We start from the raw sequence: 24,087 nt of genomic DNA, 5'->3' as shown, positions 1-24,087 counted from the left end.
TTATAATAGTTTTGTCGCATTCTTAAGCCAATAATTTGATGACCGGCAAGAGTCTCCTTTGTGTCTCCTACCGGAACCGCTGCCTATCGGTCCGCTGGTCATCAAATTATTGGCTTAGGAATACAACAAAAACCAAAAAATATCCATGAATTCAAGTCTCTATGGGGTGACCACTCGATACTCGATAGAAAAAAACGACGATGTGCATAAATATCGACCATATTAGACATTTCCCAAAATGAAATTCAGTTTGACCAGAAGCAGGGATAAAACACACCCACTGACGCTAAAAATGAATAACCGGGGGGGATATCAAAAGCAGAGGCATGGCTTCCCCCCCAGCAAATAGAACCCTGGCTGGTGATATCTGTGTAATAATGTGCATTTGATAGACAGCGTAAGAATGGACAGTCCTTGTCCATATCCTCCTCTAGTAATTGTAATTCTTGGCTGTGTTTCCTTTTCATTCCCTCTGCAGGCAAGGCCCTGCAGCCGCAGATACACATGCAGCCCTCACTGACCTGATAACATTTATAGTTGTAATGGATTTTTTTAATGTCTTGTCATTAACTCGCAGGGAGAGGAGGGAGAGATTGCTTGTACCTTTTTTTCTGTGGTATTTCAACTTTATGGCATTATGTTCAGATGTCACCTTCTGTCATCTCTTTTTTTTTTAAGGCTTGCCCTGGTCGCAGGTTCTGTTTGAAATGCACTGTTCTTCTTCTGTGTAGAACCCTCACACTGTCTGTGGGTTGTAATGAATATTTAATGATGTTGAATAAAAGTCTTGAGGGATACAGTTTGTGTAATTATTACCAGTGTCTCTACCACACTTATGATTTAGCTGACTACATGGCGAAGATGGACAGTTTTATGGAAAGTTCCTTTGAAGCCGATTCAAAACTATTCTACAGTGTAGCAATAAATCTGATGTACATTTCAAGTCTGAACCTTCTTTTTATTTATTTTAGAAAAACACTTAATTTGTACAAAAGGACATTTATTGAAGGTACAAAATATAGGACACATACTAAAAAATAATTGACAATAATATATTGACTTAGCCCTGTTGGTACTTGTGGTAACTAGGCTTAATAATGGATGCATACTACTACTAGACATTGACCGTAATAAGCCCATGTGTAGACTACAATGATAGCTCTCTCACTGGTTCAATCCAGTTCCATCAATTGGTCATTTTAATTAATTTGCAAAGGAGGTAGTTTGGATGTAAAGGGATTTAGAATTTGTTCAATGTTTCATACATGAGTGAAGCAACTCAATGCTATAATGATTGGGACTGTAGCCAGAACGATGTGCGTTAAACATTGGTCCAAGTAAAAGAAAAACTCTCAAAGGCAGTTGTACCTACAGTATGCCATGAATTTAGAATTTCAAGTAGTCACACATTTAATAAATTAATATATGAGGCTGAAAAGGGCTATTCTCAGAACTGGATTCAAAGAGGATGGCTTTGATCTATTATTAAACCCAGTTTTTATTGCCTCAAACCAGACCAGTATAACTATCTGTTGCTTTCAAATGATATCACAGCTTTCATGTCCCATTTGTAAGTGTTAATCTTCGATTTAACAATTCAGGATTTTAGCTGGGGATAGAAAATGGCATGAGTTTAAATCTAATTTATACTTCGTCGCACGACTGTTGCTTGCCAAAAATAACAGATTTTCAAGCGAACAAGCATTGTTTCATCTTATTTTCAGTAATAAGTGCAACTAAGAATAAATTAGGTTTCAAGTATCCCAAAGACCATTCTACACAAAATGAGACCAGAAAACAGAAGACACATAAACTCACTGGTTTCCACAGAGGCTTTTCTGGAGTAAGGGGTCGATCACACCGAGACACATTGCATCACCAGCAAAACCATTGTTTTCCTATGGTCCTCCCTTGTGCCACATTCTCACGGTTTTAGGTGCGCATTAAAAGTGCAAGGTGTGGAGTCGTATCGCTCATCACAATGCCTTGTTAACCAAGAGCACCAAATACGGTGCTCTGAATGCTCGTTACTGGGGAAAGCTCGAGAAGCTCACTTTCTGTGGACGCGGCCACTGTTTGCCAAGACGTTTCTGAAATCATCCATGCCTGTAGCGTGTGTCTCGGTGTGATCACCTTCTAAAACTAGTTCCAAACATCTAGTAGTATTACCACATCCAATCCTTCGGGCACCATGATGTTAGTTAGTCTTCTTCTGGCTCTTTCTGCTGGGTGGACCGCTAAACTGGACAATGTTGAAGTACACGAAAGTTCCCAGGAAGTGTAGAAAGGAGAAGACTGACACCAAGACGGGAAACAAATCGGGAAGCCTGGCTGGAGGGACTAGAGCTACACTCACGTAGCTCAAAGCAACCATGGCACCGATGCTGATGTAGAACTGGAAGAGAGTGAGAGAGAGAGAGACAGACAGACAGAGGGAGAGAGAGTCACTTCACAAGAATGAAGATGTTCCATGGTCGCATCCACAGCTCAGTCTTTCTGCTAAAATGCAGAAAGACTGAGTACCCCCAGGCAATGGCATGGGGTCAAATGGTCACTACAACAAAGCTGATGTTGTGCAACAGAAAACGGAACAGGAAGTCAGTTGTTTTGGTGAGAAATCACAGTATATGGTCAAATGATGGAAACCCATTTGAGGATGCTCCTCTCATCTTCAAGGGAGTGAGCTAAACATAATCATTAGTGCATCCATTGGGAGTGGTACTCTGGTCCCTTAACCGTTATGACAATGAAACCAGTTCATCTTCAATTGGGATATTTGGTTGTTTGAGAATGTTCTGACAAACGAGACCATCCTGGAAGAATGTTATAGTCATGGTACACTAAAAGAATCATGCTCTAGAGATGCTTCACTCAACTCGAGACTGAGGACAATCTCTCAGCCAGAGGCGTCCCTAGGTCTCTACTAGGTTGGGGGCTTAGCCCCCCAGGCAACGGACACATGTGTCCCCTCCCCCGCACGCCGGATTTCGGTTTTCGCGGATTTTTCGTTTTTTGTTTCTTTATTTCGGTTTTAGGGTTGGGGTAGGGTTAGGTTAGAGTTATAGATATATAATAATAAAAAAAAATAAAAAAATTATTGGTGGCTTTGGATAAAACAAAACACGAGACTATTGTCATAAAAAAGATCAAGCGGTTATTCTTTGGTACCATTTGACTTGATATTCTATCCCAGTAATCAAAAGACGGGGAATCCCAGGCAAGAAAGAAACTGTTGGCTTTCTGCATAATTAAATATCAAGTGAAACCATATATATGAGAACAAACTGGCTGATATTATCAACAAGACAGTTGACAAATGACATCACGTGTTTATTCTGTGACTGACACCAAATTTGTCATATGAGGACTGACTGAGTATGACTTGTGAATGTGATACATGTACAACACTGTTGAGCAGATCTGTTATGGGACAAGTTATATCTGCCCGTTCAAAATCTCTTCTCACCCAGCTACAGAGCAGCCATCAGAGAGCTGCTGATGGGAGTGGGATCAACATTCATGTGTCTATTTGGGATCGACGGCCTAGGGATCAGCGAGTGTGCTAGGTGGGAGTAAGCACCTTTTGCAGTGCTGCCCACCCTCCTCGGAGCGAAACCCAATCACCATCACTGGGCGCTCGTTATTTATGCCGCTTGTGTAAATAAATATATCTAGGCAAACCCTATGTTAATGGTACGCGCTATAAAAAGACGCCTTCTCTTAAGTTCTGACACTCTATCGGTGCCCATGTCGCTAAGGAGAGCCGGCGGGTGCAGCACCTTCAGACGTTGCGGAAACCTAAATAAGTGATAAATAATTCTTCTGGCTCTCAGGGGCTTTTATCACCGGACAGCTTACACAGCTTACAGCACCGCATGATCTTTATTTATACAGTTGGATGTATCTTCTCGCACCCATGCAATTTAGGTCAAGTGCCACTCTGACAGTATGTGCCACCTGGAGTCCAGAGAACAGTGCGCGGATGTCAACTCGCAGCTTGAACGAGCTAGCCAAGTCTGTGCTTTGGTTACTGTCATCGGGTCCCAATAAGACTGTGCCCTTTTTTGTTTGTTTTGAAAACAAACCTGCAAAATTATGCAAACCAGCCACTGTGCCCACCATCATGTCATGTACGTTCCTGTGTGCTGTGGTGTCGTGTTTTGATAAACCATCGCACAGCAACTCAGCTACTATATTATCCTATACTTACTACCATGTTTGAGAATTACCTTCCATTTGATTATGAATGCCATATTAAGTGTGGGTAGGAAGAACAGCAGCTTGCGGTAGGCCCCTAGTCTGAGCTCGTCTTCAGAGCAGCGCTGCAGCGCAGACAGCAGATAGGTGCTGAACAGGAGGAAGGCCAGCGATGTCACTATGTATGGTATCAGCAGCCCATCCTTCAGAAGCAGAGGCAGCATGCTATATACACAGAAACAGACAAAATAATAGCATTTATACAGTTTGGCAACACATATGAACCCTGGCGTCCATATTTTGAGCATGTCATTATACCGAAGGTGAAAATTCAAAAAAAAAAATCATGAATAGCATATCTACAAGCTTTCGCAACGCATTCTGAGCTTGTAGATCTGCTATTCCTGCTGCGTGACACCATTATACAACAATGGCTTAAGTGGTTAATACCAAAAAGGGACTAATGATTGATTGAAACACATGAGGCCCTCTAGATTAAGGTCTCACACAGCTTCAATGAACATTATGTGTTGTGGCTTGATTGATCAGATATTGTTGTAGACATCAATACAAATCTGCACAAAAAAAAATGCAATACAAATGAATGTAGTTTTTCAGCTACATTATATACAGTACATTCAGTTTTTTGGCAAAATGAGTAGCAGTAAACCTCAAATGGTAACGTAGTCCAAGTCTTCTCCCTGTTTCCCAGGAAGGGACGGACCTAACACTCATGTTCAGCTTATCTTATTATCGTAGAGGGACTTAGACAAGAACAACAGTTGACTCTTTGCAAATTACATATTTCCTTAGCCCATAAAAACCTAACCGTCCACAATAAAACTAGTGATAGTACGACAAAATCGCCTCCATTCAGGAGATAAATGTTTGACATTTTAGAAATACATACTTCATCAATTCAACAGACTGAGTGCATTCTGTGCACCCTTACAATTACTGTGCATGAGCAGTCATTCGACCAATTACACTAACAAAAGATGTATTTCTTTTAATGATGGAGGGAGTAGTGGATGCAGATTACGGAGCAGTCTTTGTCAGACTGTACCGAGAAGCTGCTACAAAATGACCTGGTGTCCTCATACAACGCATGCATAGAGAAAGCAGGCATGCAGACTATGCTGTGTAATCCACAGATACTTATCTTATATCCTTATACTAAACCACGCGCACAACAATTAGTGCTGCCGGAAGAATTTATCAACAGCTGGTGTATAGAGAGAGGGAGAAAGTGCGTCTTCTGCATGCCACACGCCATTCAAAGCAAGACTGAGGGTGTGTCTACAGTAAGCGTAATCTTATATAATAGTAGTTTAAAAAACTGTTTGACTGGCTAAAGCATTAGGAGAACCTAACTGTCTTTTTGGTGGTAGGGAAAGCTCTTCTCAACAGTAACAAAATGCTTTCATGACCATTTGTCCCACAATGAAACATTACACTTACACTTATGTTTAGTGTTTCTTTACTGGTTTAATGGTCAAGAACACTTTGGAAGAGGTTTGGGTTGTGTTGTTACCTTGCCATGATGTAACTCCAAAGGTGGGCAAGAAATCAAAAATGGTTGCTCCATTGATTAGAAATTGATCAGTCAAAATATGCTCCTCATTACATTATACGGTGAAACAGCTCTCAAAGTAAAAAAAAATATGATGTTCTATATTGTCTGAATTAGCTTTGTTTGCGTTTGTTTACGTGCTAAAATAGTGACTTTGAGAGCTGTTTCACCATACAATGTCAATGTCAATGAGGAGCATATTTTGAATTATCAATTTCTAATCAATGGAGCAATCATTTTTGATTTCTTGTCCACCTTTGGAGTTACATCATGGCAAGGTAACTACACAACCCAAACCTCTACCAAAGCATTCTTGCCCTTTAACCAAATGCTGAAATTTTTGCAGCGCATCCTTACCTGAATGTAGAGACCTGCAGGAACCAAATGGCGACTAAGGGAAGGTCATTCAGCAGGAGGCAGACAGGCCTGAAAAAGTTTGTTTTAACACGGTTACTGTTCATACTAAAGATGATATTTGTAGTAAGATGTGGATATGTGCCAACATGCAGCAATCTGGATTTGAACCCTTTGAATCACCCACAAACTGTTGGGTCCTGTCGTGACAATCCAGAGACAGTTTAATATGGATACTACTGGCATAAATGTTACTGTTAAATATCCAGTAAAGACCCAGACTTTTACCGTGTGCTTCAAGAATGAGATGACTGAATGTTTATTCGTGATAGGCTTTATCTGCACATCAAACTGAGATTTTACTTTAAAGAGACAGATTTATGGTTTCAACATTAAAAGTCAATAACTCATGTGAAAGGTTGAATCGCAGGAAATGTAAATAATTTTTGGGACACGACTAAGAGCCTTTTTTCTATCAATGATGAGGAATTACATGAAGAGTGTTTAAGTGTGTATTTGCGTGCATGCATTGCACATCTACCGTATACTGTACGACTGTAATGCAATGTTAAATAAACCTGGCTCCTTGCATCAGTGCTAGCCACCTCTGCGTTGCAATCCAAGGGGAGCACTTTCCACTGGTCCCTGAGCCCATAATTACAGCCAGTGCTCTTTGGCGATCCTGTTACAGCCCAATAATTGATCCTCCGCAAACAACACCCGGAGCTGCCGCCTGCCATTCTTTCCTAATCCCTGGACATGCATTACTGATTGATTCGGGGGGGGAACAGGTGGGAGATATAACTCAATAGTTAATAACGCAACAATCTAACCCTAATCTAGATTAATAGATGAGCCCAGATCTTGGGAACAAAATCCTGCACTCTCTACTATCAAACTCCACCACGAGCCGCCAAACCCTTTCATCAGGGTTAAGGTGAGGGGAAATGTTTAGGAAACACATACATGTCTGCATGTTCACATGACGTGTAAATAGTGCATTCAGGTTAAAAATGGCCTGGTGAGAGCATGCTTCAAACGTACACGCGCACACACACACACACACACAAACACACGCACACACACACAAGTCAGAACAAATGGAAGCTAAGGGGTTGCACATTGTTGTGTCCATGTGGCTCTCGGCATGTTGACAGAGGGGCATAACCCCTCAGTTAGCAGCTCTCTCTACATAAATACATCTTTACTCGGCAGCTGTGGAAGTACAGCAGCAGAAGTATGATGTCAAGTTGACAAAATGCGGATCTCTTCAAGCCATGAACAAAGTGCCGTGTACATTCACATAACCAGTTCCAGACGTTCTATATACAGTGTCTTCCTAAATGTTTCAGGTGGCAGGGGACAGAATCGACTACTATCGATTTGTCAGCTCTCTACTCACAGGGCAGGCAGCAGGACAGATTTCTCATGGACTTGGTAGGAGAACATGAAGAAAGCCAGGGAAGAATTGACCTGAAAGTAATGCTGAGTTTACTAATACATCAGAAATATCTACTATTAAGTAACTTAATTAGTTCTAATAGCAGTGACAGCATTAACAGTTTTAATATAATAATATAAATAATAATAATTTAAACACTATGATGGTGTGATGTGTGGTATTGTGTCAGAAAGTGACTGTGATAAGCATACAGTTTACAGAAATGTAAAATGGCCTGGATAACATGAAATATCTGAAATTAGATATTCTGTACATATAGTGCGTGCCAGAAATCCTGAAGGGGGCGTCAACAAGTGTCGTTTGGTAGCGGAGGACATCTTGGTGGAGCATAAACAGGTTTCATGACGTTCAGTTTTACCACACATTAAAAGTCTTTGCCATGGTCCTTCAAACGTGTATAGAAAGTTTTAACAAAAAAATCCACTTCATTGATCCATGGCAGGTGTTTTTCTCTCACATTTCTAAAGCCTTTTCAACTGCAATGAAAAAAGAAATCTTTGCCTGCGGGTGTCGCTGGTGAGGGATTTTGCCTGTCAATCATCGCCTCTGCTCCGCCCCCCAAAAGGAAAGGATAGGGGAGGGGAGGGGCGAGGAGGAGAGAGTGGGTGGGATTAATCGGCTGTGACCTCACTGCCAAAGGGCCAAGCTCAGATTACTTTTCAGCCTAATTATTCAGAAAACCCCAGACCACAGAAAATCCACTAAATGTTCAAAGTTCAGATTTTTTGGGTGTAATTGAGGTCATAAAACCCCCAAAAAAATAAAAACAAGTGAAACTGAATGTCATAGAACCTTTAACATTACCCCCCACCAGTATGTCTGCAGCTACTATGCCACACCCCCCGTGGTGACGACACTTGGAAAGCACTATATGCCTGAGAATTATATCATGTATGTCTTGAGGGAAAATCACATTTAACATTATAGTAGCATATAATACATTACTGGTTCTTTTTCTGGCTGCTATCTGCAATGGCGGGGCTGCTGATGAGTAAGTAGCTCATAATTCAAGACAGCGCCTCGTCTTTCTTTTGGCAGGGATCAAAATGTTTTATTGTTTGGATTGGGTTCTAAGCAAGTCAAAGACACTCACCAAGGCCAGTTTGAACTGCAAGAATGTGGGCTTGGTCAACAGTCGGATAGAGGAAGGTAACGCTGCGAGGAGAGTGAGGGCAAAACTGAAAGACAATAATTAGAAAATGTAGGTAAACACTCACATAAGTACTTTGAAGAAACATAAACTTAAATGTATAAGTACCAAGAGCCCATGTAAACATTGATATCTTCAGCCCCGCTAGCAGTGAGGCTCTATAAGGATGGTAATGTTGGGTGGTCAGTCAGCCCATCCACCACTTGGGTCCTAAACAACATATCTAAAAACAACTACAGGCTAAAAACAACTATCATGGAATTTGCTGTGTACAGTACATCCAGGCTCCCTAGACAATCGGTCTGGGGTCCCTGCTGATTTGGTGACCCATTAGGCCAAAAGGTCCATTGGCCGGGGACTCGCTGTCAGGCATTAGACATTGTGCGTATATGCCCTAACCACTCAGCTGTTGGGCTACCCCAGGTTTTTTCAATTACGACCAGTTATGTTTTGTTTAAAGCTTTTACTGTTGTTTACCATAATTGTGTTAATCCTTCAGTGACTGTGCAATTTATACATGGTCCCCCATTCTGTCACTAGTCACTACTGATAGCAATATTAGTTTTGCCTTCTGCACTCAGATCAAATCATCATAAAAAAACCAATGCATTTCGGCTGAGCAAGCAATGATAAAGGCTTTGGTCAACTCAGCCTTGGTTGAGCTGCAGAACTGCGGCGTTTTTTCTCTCCTTACCCATTATTAAAAACTCACAATTAAGAATCTAATGCTGTTTTTGTACCACATATACAGTACTTGCAACACTGTAGACTTGTAAACAACAAAATATTTTGTTTTATTTAACTCACTCTCACAATTGTTAAGGCTTAATTTTACTGCAAGTGTAAACAATCAACCCGGCCCATCCCAGAAACTAAGCCCATACACCACAGAACCCAGCTGTGCACGCTGCCCTTTTTTTTACCCCACACATAAGACCCCAGCTATGTGTGAAATGTATAAATACTGCCCCCACCTACTTAGGGCAGCCCAGCATTAGTTTAACCCTTTCAATTCCAACAATTCCTGTTGTTTTTAAATGTGCTATGTAAATAAAAGTGACTTGGCTTGACTTGACTTCAATTGTCACTGAATGAGGGCTGAGACACTGTTAGACAATATGTGTGAGTGTTTTTGCCGGAAAGTGGGGTGGCAGGTGACTGAGAGGTGTGAGGGCAGCCATGTCACGGGGCTACATTGAGGGATTGATATACCGTCCACTGTTGTTTTCTATGTGCGGCGCACAACTAAGTATAAATTAGGCCTTAAGAGGTCTTCACCCTAGGGGGTCTGCGGAGGTACTGCAGGGGGTCCGCGAAATTGTTGCTTGATTAGACAATATAATATATATGTTTTTAAGTATATATAAAATATATGTTTTATATATGTATTCATTTTTTTCAAAGAAATTCCTTTTGTCTTTAAATATCTTTAAAACATTTATGTTTAAAATAAATCATGATTCTGTCCATTTTGAATAGCTTGTATACATGATTATTGTGCAATTGACAGATTGTTGTTGTTCTCAGTTAATAAGGTACATGTATGTTTATAAATGGCAGTACGGCCACCCTACTCACTGTACCTTGTACATGTATGTTTAAAATAAAAGCACGACTATATTAATCTGTCTATTATTTTTAATAGCTTAGTATTGAATGCACAATGGTATGTTTATAAATATGAAACACAATTTTATACATAATTATACAATATATGTTGTAGCCCCCCCCACCCCCACCCTACGAGGTAGGGGGTCCCTGCTCCATCTCCCCATCAGTTTGGGGTCCCTGGCCTGAAAACGTTGAAGTCTCCCTTGGGAAGGACAGGGCCGGAAACCCCTGCCCTCAGTGAGGGCGAGTGAGTGAGTGAGTGAGTGAGTGTGTGTGTGTGTGTGTGTGTATGTGCGTGCACCGTGCGCGCATCTGTGCGCATGTGCACGCGTGTGCATGTGTGACCAAGTGTTATGCAGAGGGCAGGGTTCTGCAGTCCGGAAGGACACAGATCACACAGCTGATTCGTTCTAAGTACACAGTGCACCCACACCCAAGCATTTAGTAATCCACTCCCCCAGCCAAGAAGACAAGAGTGTTTTTCATTTGTTTGAAATGCGTTGCAGTCAAAGAAGTCCAGCCTAATCCCAGGACTTAACAGTCTGACAGAATCGTGTCCATGCTGTGGACACAGGGCTCCTAATTTTAGCCTGCCAGGTTATTTAAGCACGCCCCACCATGATGACATGACTTGTATCACCACCCCAGCCTTTTCTCCCTCTGATAGATCGGCCTCCAGGGGAAGGAAAACGGCTTCAGCTAAAATAACACATCATATCCAAAAACGTATCCGTGACATGATGGCCTGCAGTGGAATTGTGATGCTCTCAGTTTGCCCTCATGAGAAATATGTATTTTACTTCATCATTTACAAAAATATATTTTGGAATGTAAATAGGTGTCTACAAAAATACATATGTATAATATCTCTGCTGTCCAGCCTGAAACCGCTAACTCCAAAACGCTCATTGTTCAGGAAACGAGAAAACAAAATATATGTTTTTCAGGAAATGAAGAAAACCTTATATTTTTAAAACAAATCAATACTGCCTCATCAAAGTTGGTATAGTGACTTTATATATTGTCAGATACTTGCATGTGTCATTATATTATCAACACTTTACCCAAATCGCGGGTAAATCAACACTTTACCCAGCGCTAGTGGAGTTAGTAGTTTCAGACGAGCAGAAATCAAGCTGAAATTGAGTTGTTGTCCAAACAATAGCTCCACTCGATGCTGAGGGAGAGGTTTCAGCGCGACAGAAATGCTATGAATGCCTTTCTTCTTGTCACATTGCTCTCCTCATTGAACACTTCATAGATTTTAGAAATATAATTACTTGTTTTCATAACATTAGCGTCAGTGCTAAGTTTGATAAACAGGTACACTGCATAGTTTTAACAGACTACGCGGAGTTTGTGTACATGGTACTCCTCCTATCTCACTGCGCAGCGCGCTCTGTTCTGTGTTGAGAAAAGGCTGCTGCAGAGTAGAGAGGGGGAGTTGTTTGTTTCTGACGGACAGTTTGAGGATCCAATGGAGTTGGGAGTTTTCGTCAGAGGCGCTTTTTAATACTTTTCATTGCTTCAAATGTTTCGATTTTTTACACAGACGTAAAGGGTGTTCAATAGCGTTGATTTATGAAAAGAAAAAAAAAAAGCTGAAAATGGAGTTAGCTGGTTCGTCCCGGACACTGACGAATATATATATATATATATATACAGGGTCCCCACACATTTTTAGCAATGAATTTCCAAAACTTTTCCAAAACTTTTCCAGAATATTTAGCCCAATTTCCAGGCCTATAAAACAATCATTCAGCGCAATAATGTGTCTCTTACTCCTATGTACAATGCCCAAAGATAGGCAGTGTAGCAAAAATAAAGCATAGAATATAAGATAGTACAATTTCATTCAACGTTTCGTGCAAAATTAGGGCATAGTGACCCTGCGAGCGAAAATAGGAGGGGTGGACGACGTCGTTGCACGGTTCGTTGTCGCTCGCGGTAGGTCAGGACGGTCTCATTCAAAAACATGTATTTTAATGAGATTTCATCGCCCGCTCACTTCGCGTCACGTCGCATCGCTGGCAGTGCGGATGGGGTGTCACACAGCCCGTTCGGCGAAAAACTACTTATGTTACATATTTTGTGTAATGTTATACATGTTTATGAAAATGTTTTGTATTAAAAAAAATCAATAGCCAAAAACAATGCATAGCCAAATTTTTTTCCAGGACCCTTGATAAATTCCAGGACCTTTGATCAATTCCAAACCTTTTCCAGTACTGGATTTTTTAAAATTTTATTTCAAAATATTTCCAGGAATTTCATGACCGTGGGGACCCTGTATATATATATATTTTCCCCTATATAGGTGTGTTCAAAACATATTTTATTTACTAAAAGATGAATGGAGGTCTGCGAACTGGACATCCATTCATCTTCTTCACCACTGCAACTTCATAGTGTGTGGGGTTTTCTCATCACAAAATGTAGTACGTATTATGTCTTCCCATTACAGTATATACTGAAAAAGAAAACTCTGTCACCTCACAAACACACACACACACAAACGTTATCCAATAAAGGCTGAAATTCCATGAACTTTTATATGATAAAACTTATCTACAGTATCTACATCACACATTTGACTTCTAGCTCTGAATACCAAGCATGGTTCAGTGCTTCCTCGTGCTTTCCAGTTCGACCTCTTGCGAGTGCAGCCCACAGCAGCTGTGACTCTACATTCAGAAGCTCCTCACAAGATATTATTATAAGGGATAAACTTATTTTCTCCCTGCTAGATCATAGTCTTCCCCCTTGGGCAAGCTCCGTGGCATTCTTGTGAGAGAAAAAGAGTGCAAATAAGAGACAGAGAGAAGGATGGAGAAAGACGTAAATAAAGATGGATGTTGTTGGTGAGATTAAGGAGAAGGAAGATGAGGCGGTAAACAGATAGAGGGATTACCTGAGGTAGAGCTGGGAATCAGTGGACAGGATGGTTCTGATCTTTATCAGGAGGTTCAAGGTGCACCATGTGTTGGCCACCTTATCCTGTCAACACACACGCACACGCGCACGCACACGCACACACACACACACACACACACACACACACACACACACACACACAGAGGAACAAATAATTTAACAACATGAACCCTAGCGTCCCTATTGTGGGCAGAATATTTGGTTAAAATAGTATATCTACAATGAGTCACAACGTGTCACAATATCTACAAGCTTGTGAGCTTATAGATCAGCTATTTTCTGCGATGAGATTTGGTGTAGAGGGAAAAAAGGAGGGGGCCCAGTATAGACCACTGGGGATCAAAGTATATAGGGTTTAAAGGGATATTTCACTTTCAAAAAAACTTTCGGTCATTTTATCGTCTACTCAGGCTTTTGTGAGCCCCCCAGACCGTTTTTAAGATGCTTGATTCAGTATTTAGATATTTAATATTCATTTTATCAGACACGCCCCCTTCCTATACAAACCCATTATAACTTCAAACTCCATTTTTAACATGTTAGATTCATCAAAAACACCCGTCCTTGGTTCTGGTGACTCACCCTGCCCTCCTAATACGCGAGGGGGCCGTGTTTTTTCGATTACCTTTTTCATTTATTTTTAATATATTTTTTGGAAAATTAAAATAATTTTATACAATAAAAAAATAAAATAAAATAAATGAAAAAAGTAATCGAAAAAAACACGGACCCAAAGTTTTTTTGAAAGTGAAATATCCCTTTAAGTGGTTAAGGACAATATGGTGACATTTTTGTCCGCTGAATAAATCAGTGCTGGCACAAAACAAAAATCACAGGCCTTTCAAATTTACTGGCACTCCCAAGTATACCGATGACTCCTTTTAAAAAGGATTTCAATTTTGAAGAGAAAGCAAATAAGTGGCATCGCTCTATGTAATCATTTCCCAACTGAAAGTGCAATAAAGATTCCTCAGGGCATTCCAGAGGGCATTTGTACAGGAGTGGATTACCCTTCCCTCATAAATCACCTGTCTGTCAGAGACGCGGGACGTCAAAAAAAGCGATGTACTTATTTGTAAACTTGGGGACACCGGGTTAAGTGCTTAGACAAAGTTGTTCCTGCATAGCCAGCAGATTTAGACCACCCGTATGAGAAGAAAAACTGCTGTCCCGATACCCATACCATAGAAACATGTGTTTTTTGTATATCAAAAACGGATTCATATTTGATATTTTACAATAAATCTTCAATGGTTTGGCTTAAACTGGAGCTCGTGAAATATTCTCGCACCACACTGGACCTGTCAACGGTGAAGAATAAATTGCAGAATCGAAGGTATGTTGGTTATGCATGACACTAACAACAGCTTGGAAGAAAGAAGTCGTATTTTAGTAGCGACGAAGATGTGTCCAGTCGGTTTAGACGCTTAAGCAGTTGTGCAGAGATCAGATGATATTAAGGCCGAAGCCCACTCTGTGGACGTCGAGAAACCATAGAGGTACTGCGCCTTAGATGAGCCTCATCATTCCATTCAGGATCTTAAAGTGGTATGATCCTGTCTAGAAAAGCCAGCTTGTATGGAGTGTCCTTCTCGCTGTTCCTTGACACAGCTGCTCAGAACACAGCTGTGTGGATCTTAGGCAGCCTAGTCAGCACTGGGCCGATCCACGTCGTCTAGCCCCCCATCTCTCTCTGTCTGTCTGTCTGTCTGTCTGTCTCTCTCTCCTCTCTGCCGCCCTACTCCAAATAACCACTACCGGAATGTTCCTGGACGCAGCCTGAGGGCAACACATGAACGGGTCTGGGTGGTGGGGGTTTGCCGCATTGGCAAATGCAAGGGGTTGAGGGGGGGGGGGGGGGGGGCGGCTCCTTCACCTATAAGCTAGCGTGGAATTTCACAGGCAGAAGCATTTGGTGCCATTTTTGTGAGCAGGCAGCAACTTGAGACACCAGAATGTGTCTCAGTGGGTAAACTTACAACTACCCGCCTGCCCCCCCCACACACACACACACACTCTTCTAACCCACCACCATCCTTGATCAGTCACACACCACTCCCCACCCCCACGTTCTCGCGCCCTCTCCCGTCTTCGTAGCTTCTGCTTACAGGCACATTTCACAATAGTTCAGGGCAACCTGCCCCCCCGGAGCCTCTCAAACTGTCGCTATCGTCTCAGGAGGGTATAGTGTCTCTCACACCCTGTGTATTATGTTTGCATCATTTCATTGAACAAATACTGCCTTGGCACATGGTGCCATTCACTCCCCTGGTAGAATTTTCAATTACTTCTCACATCCATGACAGCTTGTGGTGGTTGCAACCTCAGCGAACGGGACAAGAAAGGCAAGCCGTGGACTTTGACTTAGAACTCTCCGTCACCTCTCGCGCGCGCGCACGCACAATTACTTTCCCTCTGTCCCTTCCATGACAGCTTTTCAACAGATCCAGCAAAGAAAATGTTGCAATGATACTCTTTCTCTGACTCTCTCTCTCTCTCTCTCTGACTAAACCCTATCCCATTCAATCATTTCATCCACTACTTCAATCTTCGCATCTCACTGATGAACCAATGAACATGTATGTGTGCGTCCATCTTCTCTAACACACACACAGGCATGTTTTACACCTAAAAGACGCAGCTGCCCGTGGTTGTTGGACGGGCTCTGATATGCAATAAGTGCCGAGCTGGCACCCCTCGTTGCCCCGTACAGCTAGAACTTGGCTCGGCTATGACGCGCTGAAAACACCCCTGGCCATAAATTAGGTAGATTTATCTATATCCTCTGACATCACAACCCCCGGACAGTGAAACCGATCCCCTGACCTTTCACCGTTTTGCTCCTCTGTTTTCTTTGATCCCGCGGGGGATCCATTTCCAATTGGCTAAGCGCTAAGGAATTAACAGCGGGTGGAAGGTTGTTAGCTCCAGTTAAGGTGTGGGACAGAGTGTATGAAACCAGACGCAAAGCAAGAAGAGAGCTTTGGAGATTACGCCTGATTTTCGAGGAAGTTCTTTTAAATTGTTGATGTTCTCAAAACATTGGGGAAGAAAACATATATTATCCTAAAATATCATCATGTCGTTACTCAAGTATCGTGATTACATGACCAGCTGCAAAAATATGGGTGGGGACGGTGATCATGAAATGCTGTTATGGTGGTTATGCCTGATTTAGTTGACTTAGTTGTGCATCGGTACTTCGCACTGAAAATAGCCAATCTACAAGCTCACAACACAACACACTGCGACGCGCTGTGAGCTTGTAAGTCAGCTATTTTCGGTGTGAGACACGCTGCGCAACTAAGTATAAATCGGGCTTTAAGATGTCCTTGAGCAAGACATTTGACCTCCAATTGCTCCAGACTGAGGATCTGCTCACAAGAAGACTGTGGTTCCACTGGGAGCTCCCAGGAATTAATGTGTGTAACTGTATAACTGTGAAGGAATGTTTTGCTATAAACAACATAAATAATCCATCCACATCCACTTTTTAAAGCAATGTGATTGTACATGAAATTCATGGACTATGAGGATTCATGGCCAAGGGCTGATGAAAAACTAACAAAAGATAACAGTGTAATTTCAGCGACCAAAATACCTACAGTACACACACTCAGATAACAGAGAGACTATTTTGTTATTAGCTGCCAAATACTGCCAATGAATGGCTTATGCATTTATTAATAAATCCTCATTTATATTTCGGTGTGAGCGACACCATCTTATTATCAGGCTTATGGCTATTTGTCAGAAGAAATGTCCATGTACGTCTCGAGTTTTCTAAACCAAAGGTTAGAATCTCAAACGGTGTGAAGCATACTCCTGCTATGTTCCCGCATGACGACAGCAATAATGAGTTTTTACAAGCCTGGGTTTCAGGGTGAAACTAAATTTATCCAGGGCTTGGGTAGGGCCTTGAGAAACCTCAGCTGTACCTCAAACAGCCCTCGTGCCACGGGAAAGATCCTGCGGACAACCTGCAAGGCCTGGCCGGGGTCAGACAGGAAGGGCAGCCAGCAGAGGCCAAAAGTCACCAACACTGTCACAGTGATCCTCACCAGCAAGAACAACCTACAAGACAAACAGACAACAGGGACACTAAAGAGAGACACCATGTCTGGGAGAAATATGCATACTAATGTAAATTTAACTCTGTACAGTGTACAAATGTTTTTACACTCTCAGTGTTAAAACATTCATCAAGTGGATGAATGAGCGCTTAGGATTTTACTGTGTAAAACATTGCAGTAAATATAGTGTATTATCTATTCTATTCATTATTTGTTGTGGGAGTTTCTAAAATAAGAAATATATAATAAAATATGAATATCTACGGATAGTACACGGTAAAGTCCTCACTGTTAATTTAACTCAGATCTTATAGGTTAATTTGGGTTCATTTTTACAAGTTAAATTAACACTGAGGATTTTACTTTGTACTTGGAACAATTAAGCAGTGCTACTACTTGCATGTCCAGATTTGACCCCCTGTTCAGGAATGCAGTGAAAGCCATGCATCAGCTGAAAGTCTTTAGTGTAGGTCAGGGTATGTATGTTGTCAGCTGGACCTGTGAAGCTGCTGGTAGAAGTTGCACACACAGGAATAGCAGAGGAGTTTGGGCATGGTGAGAGTGTCATCTGGACATATCTTCCCCCTGGCCCTTCTAATCCAGCTCTCCATTTGCTACCAGATGCCCTTGGTACATTGTTACTAGATAAACAGTCACTGGGAGTTCTAGTATGGCAGCATCCAATCTGATTACCTTGCTAAAAACTGAGCTCACTTTGCATTAATACTTGCTCATAGATAGATTACATTTACGTGTCTTGCATTTAACTGATACTATAAGCCATAATGAGTAACCTTCAATATATATATAAATAACCGAAAATAAATAGACTGCAGTAATTTTGTACCATAGTTATGTATTTATGAAATGATTGCCAATTTGTTAAATTATTGCCAATTTGTTTCTGATTGAGCAATAAAGTTGAGATCATCATTCAGTTTTTTGTGGACGGAAGAAGGCAGGATTGAAAGAAAATGAAGGAAGGTAGAAGACAGAACGAGAGAGAGAGCAAGAGAGAGAGAAGACTGATGGAAGAGGTGTTGACAAAGATCGTCCAAAACAGCTCACCCTCGTCCGGCAAGGCCCTGTTTCACACACTTTCCCAGGAGGTAGCAGAAGAAGGGCAAGGCATGGTAGAGCTCCATCTGTTTATAGTTGATAGCCAGGCAGAAGGCTAGGGACCCCAGCGCGTCCCAGCCCAGACCCAGACCAAGCACCCCCCACAGTGCCAGGCCGAGGCTCACTCCATTGTACCTGACAGTCAAGGTTCATGTCCAATCTTTCCATGTACAAGGTTGAGCAAAGCTTTGTGTAAATCAGCAACTCAGTGTGGGTGGGCATGAGACCAGCGTCCCATAGACCATATTCACACGGCGGCCATGTTGCTATTAAGTCAATGAAGTGCCACCCCGGTTGCCATGGCAACGGGGTGGCACTTTCAATGTTAAATTCCAAAATGCCTGGCGTGTGAATATGGTCTATTGCACAGTGGGTACTCTACCTGACGAGTTCAATTCACATGTGCACGTTTTCTGTCCTGTTTCCATGATAGTGGTAATAGTTTGTAACATAACAATGGTGTTATAATTCAATTAAATGAGTAATGCCATGCCTCTACAATTTGTTAATATAATACCAAAATTGTAAATGTTATTTGCACAAACCCACTTGAATTTAGTTTAGCGATATGTTTTATACTTTGAACAGTGAATAGGTCTTTCTGGGAAAGAAAAATCTAAGCATTAAGTCCCTATACAAAATAAACTACAGACCAAATCACTCTTGGAGAATAAATTACATAAAAGGCTGGGAAATAAATAAATTCATGTGTATTGCATAGGATGGGTGATGCTTCTTTTATCATTGGTGATTTAGTAACAAAAGCAACCTTAAAGTACGCCAACATGTCTTATGCTAAATTCACACCAAACAATGGTAGTGATTTCTATCACTGTGCTTTGACACACCCACAAAGATGATGTTATGGACCTTTGTGTGTATGCCAAGTTCGCTCTTATTTGCACTTCTGGTTGGCTGCCACTCTCTCTACTAGCCATACAGTGGCAAAGTTGAACCATTCTCAACTTTACAGCACTGCTTTTTGTGGGCCCCACCTCCTGCTGCAGTGGAAAAGGCAACGGTCACTCCTTTCCATAGACAATGCATTGATCAGAATACGGAAGCGTTATACTGATCCTGGTGTGAATTCAGCATTACCGTATAATCAAGCAAATGGTGGCTACAGTCAAATGCAGGACTAATCTTCCATAACGAAACAGTGTGATCAAAATCTCTGATGTTACAGGCACATTCCGGAATAAAATCACACTTTTAACTCTCTCAGTGCCAATGAAATAAAAAAATATGTTCATACTGTGCCAGCAATTTTTTTAAAGTAAAAAAAAAGTGCTCAGGTGCCGAGATACAGCCTTTTTCAGTAATAAGTTAAACAAGAAGTGAATGGAGCAGCAAATCTTCGGATCACGATATCTTGGGTTCTGAACATTCTTTCCAAAAAAAAAAGTTTTCTTTATTTATTTATTTATTTTTAAACTCAGGATAACTCGTTCTTGGCACTGAGGCCCAGGGCCTTCAGAAAAAACTCGGGATAACTCGTTTTTGGCACTCAGAGAGTTAACATAAGGAAATTGTACTTGATTGTATATAAAAGGATACTGGAAATGCCCATAGTCAATGAGAATTAGACCAGGGTAGAGCAGAATGCAGAGGAGAGTGCAAACCTGGGACAAATTGGCATATTTTCATTGTCAAGCCCAATTATTTATTCCAGGGTTATCATTACACTCAATCTATAACATATAGAGTTATTATATAGTTATTTCAAAATGCATGTATTTGTTATTTTTTACTCATATATACAAAGTATTATTAAAACATTTTGTAAAAGATGTAAATAATGTATACAAATCTATTACAAGACAAATCTTGTGAGGGTTATACCAGCTTTCATTAGTGTTCCTCACAATTCACTCTTAGTTTGCAGTACTAGGTAGCTACTGGTTTTACCTTTTTCCTGGAGGATCCCTCAGATAAATAAAAACAGTATATAACAACCGCAGGGATGTAAATCAACAGATCTGCAAGTAGGACTGTGATGGAGAGAAAGGAAAAAGAAACAGCATGTCAAATAATGTGTCTTACAGTATGTACAGTATATACAGTAACATGGTAGTACTGTATCTATGACTTCCTTAAGATCCAAATAACAGCCGACTAATCAAAACTAACAATCCACCTGTTAGTCAATTTTCGGAGTTTCTATTCAGTAGCACTAAAAAGCACTATCAAAATGATCGGTCTTATTTTAGTAAGGCTTGTTTAAGTGGTTAAAGGAGGACCAATAGCATTAATTTATGAAAACATATAAAAACATGAAATATGGAAATACAAGGTTTCTGCCCAATAGCGATGGGCAGAAATCTATGCTGTACTGTAGTTGTTGTACCTGTGGCTCTCATGAACACCTTGTGTGCTGGGCTTTCATAACCTCTAGAGGTGTGCAGCTCCACCCATTCAGGGTTTATCACCTTGGCTCTGCAGAAAAGTACAGTGACACCAGAGTCAGTTTTACAGATGCAGATATGCTTTTTAAATCATACAAAAATGTTATAAAAGGTGGAACATTCAACTTGCAAAACACCCTATTCCATCGGTTTGCCTTGTGCACCGACAGTTGAGCATGAGGGCAGAAAGAGATACCACATGTCATACACCAGGATTTCAGTGCGTGCGAATGATATCAGCAGACCAAGCCACACAAATTCTCCCAGGAGGAAAGATGATATCATGATGATATCACCTCATTCGTAAGTTGATGAAACAAAGAGGACCATAGCACTATAACATTCTTTGGGTAGTGCCCCGTGTTTTTATGTATCCACCGGTGTACAGCCATGCTCTATGCTTTAAGGTTGTCCGTCCGTACATACATATGTCCGTCCATCACCAACATTGTGAACGTGATATCTCAGGAACAATTTGAGGGAAAACATCCACTTGGACTCAAGGATGAACTGAATAGTAGCTGGTGGAAGGTCAAGATCACTGTGACCTCAAAAACAAACACTTTCATTGAATTCCTTCAACATATTCATTCACTACATACTATATGAGTCTGGACAGACATAGATGTAAACAGCAACTGGTTGGCAGAGGCATACAACTGTGATGCAATATTTATATTACCGGTGTATATATATTTAGGTGATTTTAATGAAGTTATCATACTAACCATAGCCATCTAAAATATATCAAAACTTAGTCTGAAATGGTTGCATAAATATGCATGCACAGTCTATTCATTTATCTGCAGTAATAACATTGATCCTTCACTTGCCCTATTTGTATGAGGTCAATAACAATTCAATTACAGTTACATTTTTATTTTTGCATGTGTGAGGCTACCGTAACGAGAGTTTGTGCCAAGAACAACAAAGGCTGCCTTTTATTTTGACCCAGGCTCCATTGCATGTGTCTATTAAAGCAGAAATTACAGTGATTATAATTTACTTTCAGACTTACAAATGAGCACAGAGCAGGCTGTGGTAGGCAGTCAAAGGAGGGTAGTCGAGACCCCAGTAGTTCAAGTCGTTGTCAGTAGTGTTGAAGTACCTGTACAAAATGCATATACACTGGATTTGAAACCAAATCTCACAGTGAAATACCTAATTTATATTCTGTTGTACGACACTGTCACATTGTGAGCGGATACAAAAGAGTGGGCACTAAGGAAGAGTGGGCACCTCTATGTTAAATTGGCAGATTTTCCCAAAACTTCTTGAAGTTGTAGCAATTTCAAAACTTCCTTTGGGGAGCACATACGTATGGGGCACACAATTGACAGGTGCGTTGCGATTGGTGTGGGGTAATGAATCACACCTGTTAATTGTGTGCCCCATACATATGTGTTCCCCAATTTGTTCAGTCCAGCAATCGTTTCGGGCCCCGTCGCTGGAGATATTTGACTAAACACGTTTTCTGACAGAACTTTCAAATGGATATAAAACTAGAGGACAATATCTGACTCCAAGTCGCAGCAATTAATTATTGAGTGAGTACACACACAGGCTGAAGCGAAACACACCTACTTTCCAAATGGAGTTCAAATTGGACCCATGGCATAATAAAAGCTAAATCTTAATACCCAATGCTATACTGCAGTAGTTATAGTGAATAATAGTGCATTGACTATTTATACAGACCACTCCTGAACAGGGAGATTGTATGTCACTTCTTGCCAATGCCTTTGAGCTTCATAGTCACCGAACATGGGTGGTTTGCCTGCACCTAAAGGATAGGAAAGACATAATAATAATTCGACTGTTAGGTCTTTGAGTGGAAAATAAACATTTCAAGGATTCATAAGCACCACTAGCTCTCATTACTAGGCCTGTCACAATTATTACATAATCGTTTAATCGCAAGGATTCATAAGCACCACTAGCTCTCATTACTAGGCCTGTCACAATTATTACATAATCGTTTAATCGCAATTATTTGAGATAATGGCAATTATTTTTGCATAATCGTCATAATCATTTCCATGTTGAAAGATTTTCACACATTTTCAAATATAAAAACTAGCAGAAATAGCAGCTACGCCTACTTCTGCTATTTTTACATGTATAAAATTATGAAATGTCAATAATTTCTTTGTCTATTCAAGTTATTTGTCATAATATCTGCCCTGTGCAATTTTTGATTATGAACCCTAAAAAGGCAAACAGAAATCGTTAATCGTGATCATTTGTGTGACAATTAATCTTCAAGCCTTAGATCAAGATTATCCTAGATGTATTTGATCGATTTTTACATTTTTATATCTATGAGAGTCCTGGCGACCACCCCCCAGTGCGCCCTGGACTTTCACCAGTAAAGCCCATACTTCTCCGTACATGTACAAACAAAATATATAAGGTGCTTAACCGGTTGCCCCAAATGTTAACTAGCGGTCCGAAGTCTTTGTGCAATGTATTAGTCCGTATTTTTCAATAAAGAAGTGTTTTAATTCCGTCTGTGGCCGATTCTGTCGGAAGTTCCCAATTGGCGGTAGTGACGGGGCGCATCCGGTGAAAGCCAGAATTACACTCAATCTAAACAGGAAGTAAACGAGGGGGGGGAATGGCGTTCGGCCACAGACGGGATTTAAACCATGAAACACTTCTTTATTGAAACATATGGACTAATACATTGCACAAAGACTCCGGACCGCTAGTTAACATCTGGGGCAACCGGGTAAGCACGTTATATTTTGCATTTATACATGTTTGGCTTTACTGGTGAAAGTCCAGGGCGCACTGGAGGTTGGTCGCTAAGACTCTCGTACATATAAAAGTCAAAATCGATAAAAAATAATAATAATAATAATCTACGATAGTCTTGATCTAAGGCTAATCTTGTATAATCGTGACAGCCCTACAGATATAACCAGAGGCTGAATGGTAACACCATGTGTGCTGCACACATTTCCCACCTGAATAAGAGTTGAGTGAAACCCCCCATCTCGCAGTGAGACAGAGCATAACACAGATGGATATGAGACTCCACGTTTCCATGCTTTCTGACAGCAGACACTGATTGTTTTGGTACACGAAACCCTAGAACAACTGATTGTTTTGGTACACGAAAGGAAACCTAGAATGTGTTCATTTCTCTGTTTACAGCGTTTACTTCCTGATACGTCACCAGTCAAAGCTTCGTAGCGCGCTCTCAT

General features: G+C 41.0%; 1 protein-coding gene across 1 annotated transcript; it reads right to left on the bottom strand.

The window, feature by feature from the left end:
- Window positions 1–937: 937 nt before the first annotated feature.
- alg6 (ALG6 alpha-1,3-glucosyltransferase) lies at window positions 938–24,029 on the bottom strand. The gene is made up of 14 exons (XM_080431697.1): window positions 23,848–24,029; window positions 22,577–22,661; window positions 21,897–21,986; window positions 20,821–20,909; window positions 20,382–20,464; window positions 20,031–20,095; window positions 18,423–18,608; window positions 17,220–17,355; window positions 13,259–13,344; window positions 8,680–8,764; window positions 7,527–7,597; window positions 6,128–6,196; window positions 4,230–4,422; window positions 938–2,395 (listed from the first exon to the last, which is right to left on the bottom strand). Exons 1-14 carry the CDS (start codon window positions 23,927–23,929, stop codon window positions 2,198–2,200), a joined length of 1,518 nt encoding a protein of 505 aa, XP_080287823.1. The 5' UTR covers window positions 23,930–24,029; the 3' UTR covers window positions 938–2,197.
- Window positions 24,030–24,087: the final 58 nt, after the last annotated feature.

This window comes from Gymnoscopelus braueri, assembly GCF_963280865.1.
Source record: "Gymnoscopelus braueri genome assembly, chromosome: 6".
Lineage (NCBI taxonomy): Eukaryota > Metazoa > Chordata > Actinopteri > Myctophiformes > Myctophidae > Gymnoscopelus > Gymnoscopelus braueri.
The sequence above is the reverse complement of the archived record's forward strand: the minus strand, read 5'-3'. Positions and strand labels throughout refer to the sequence as shown.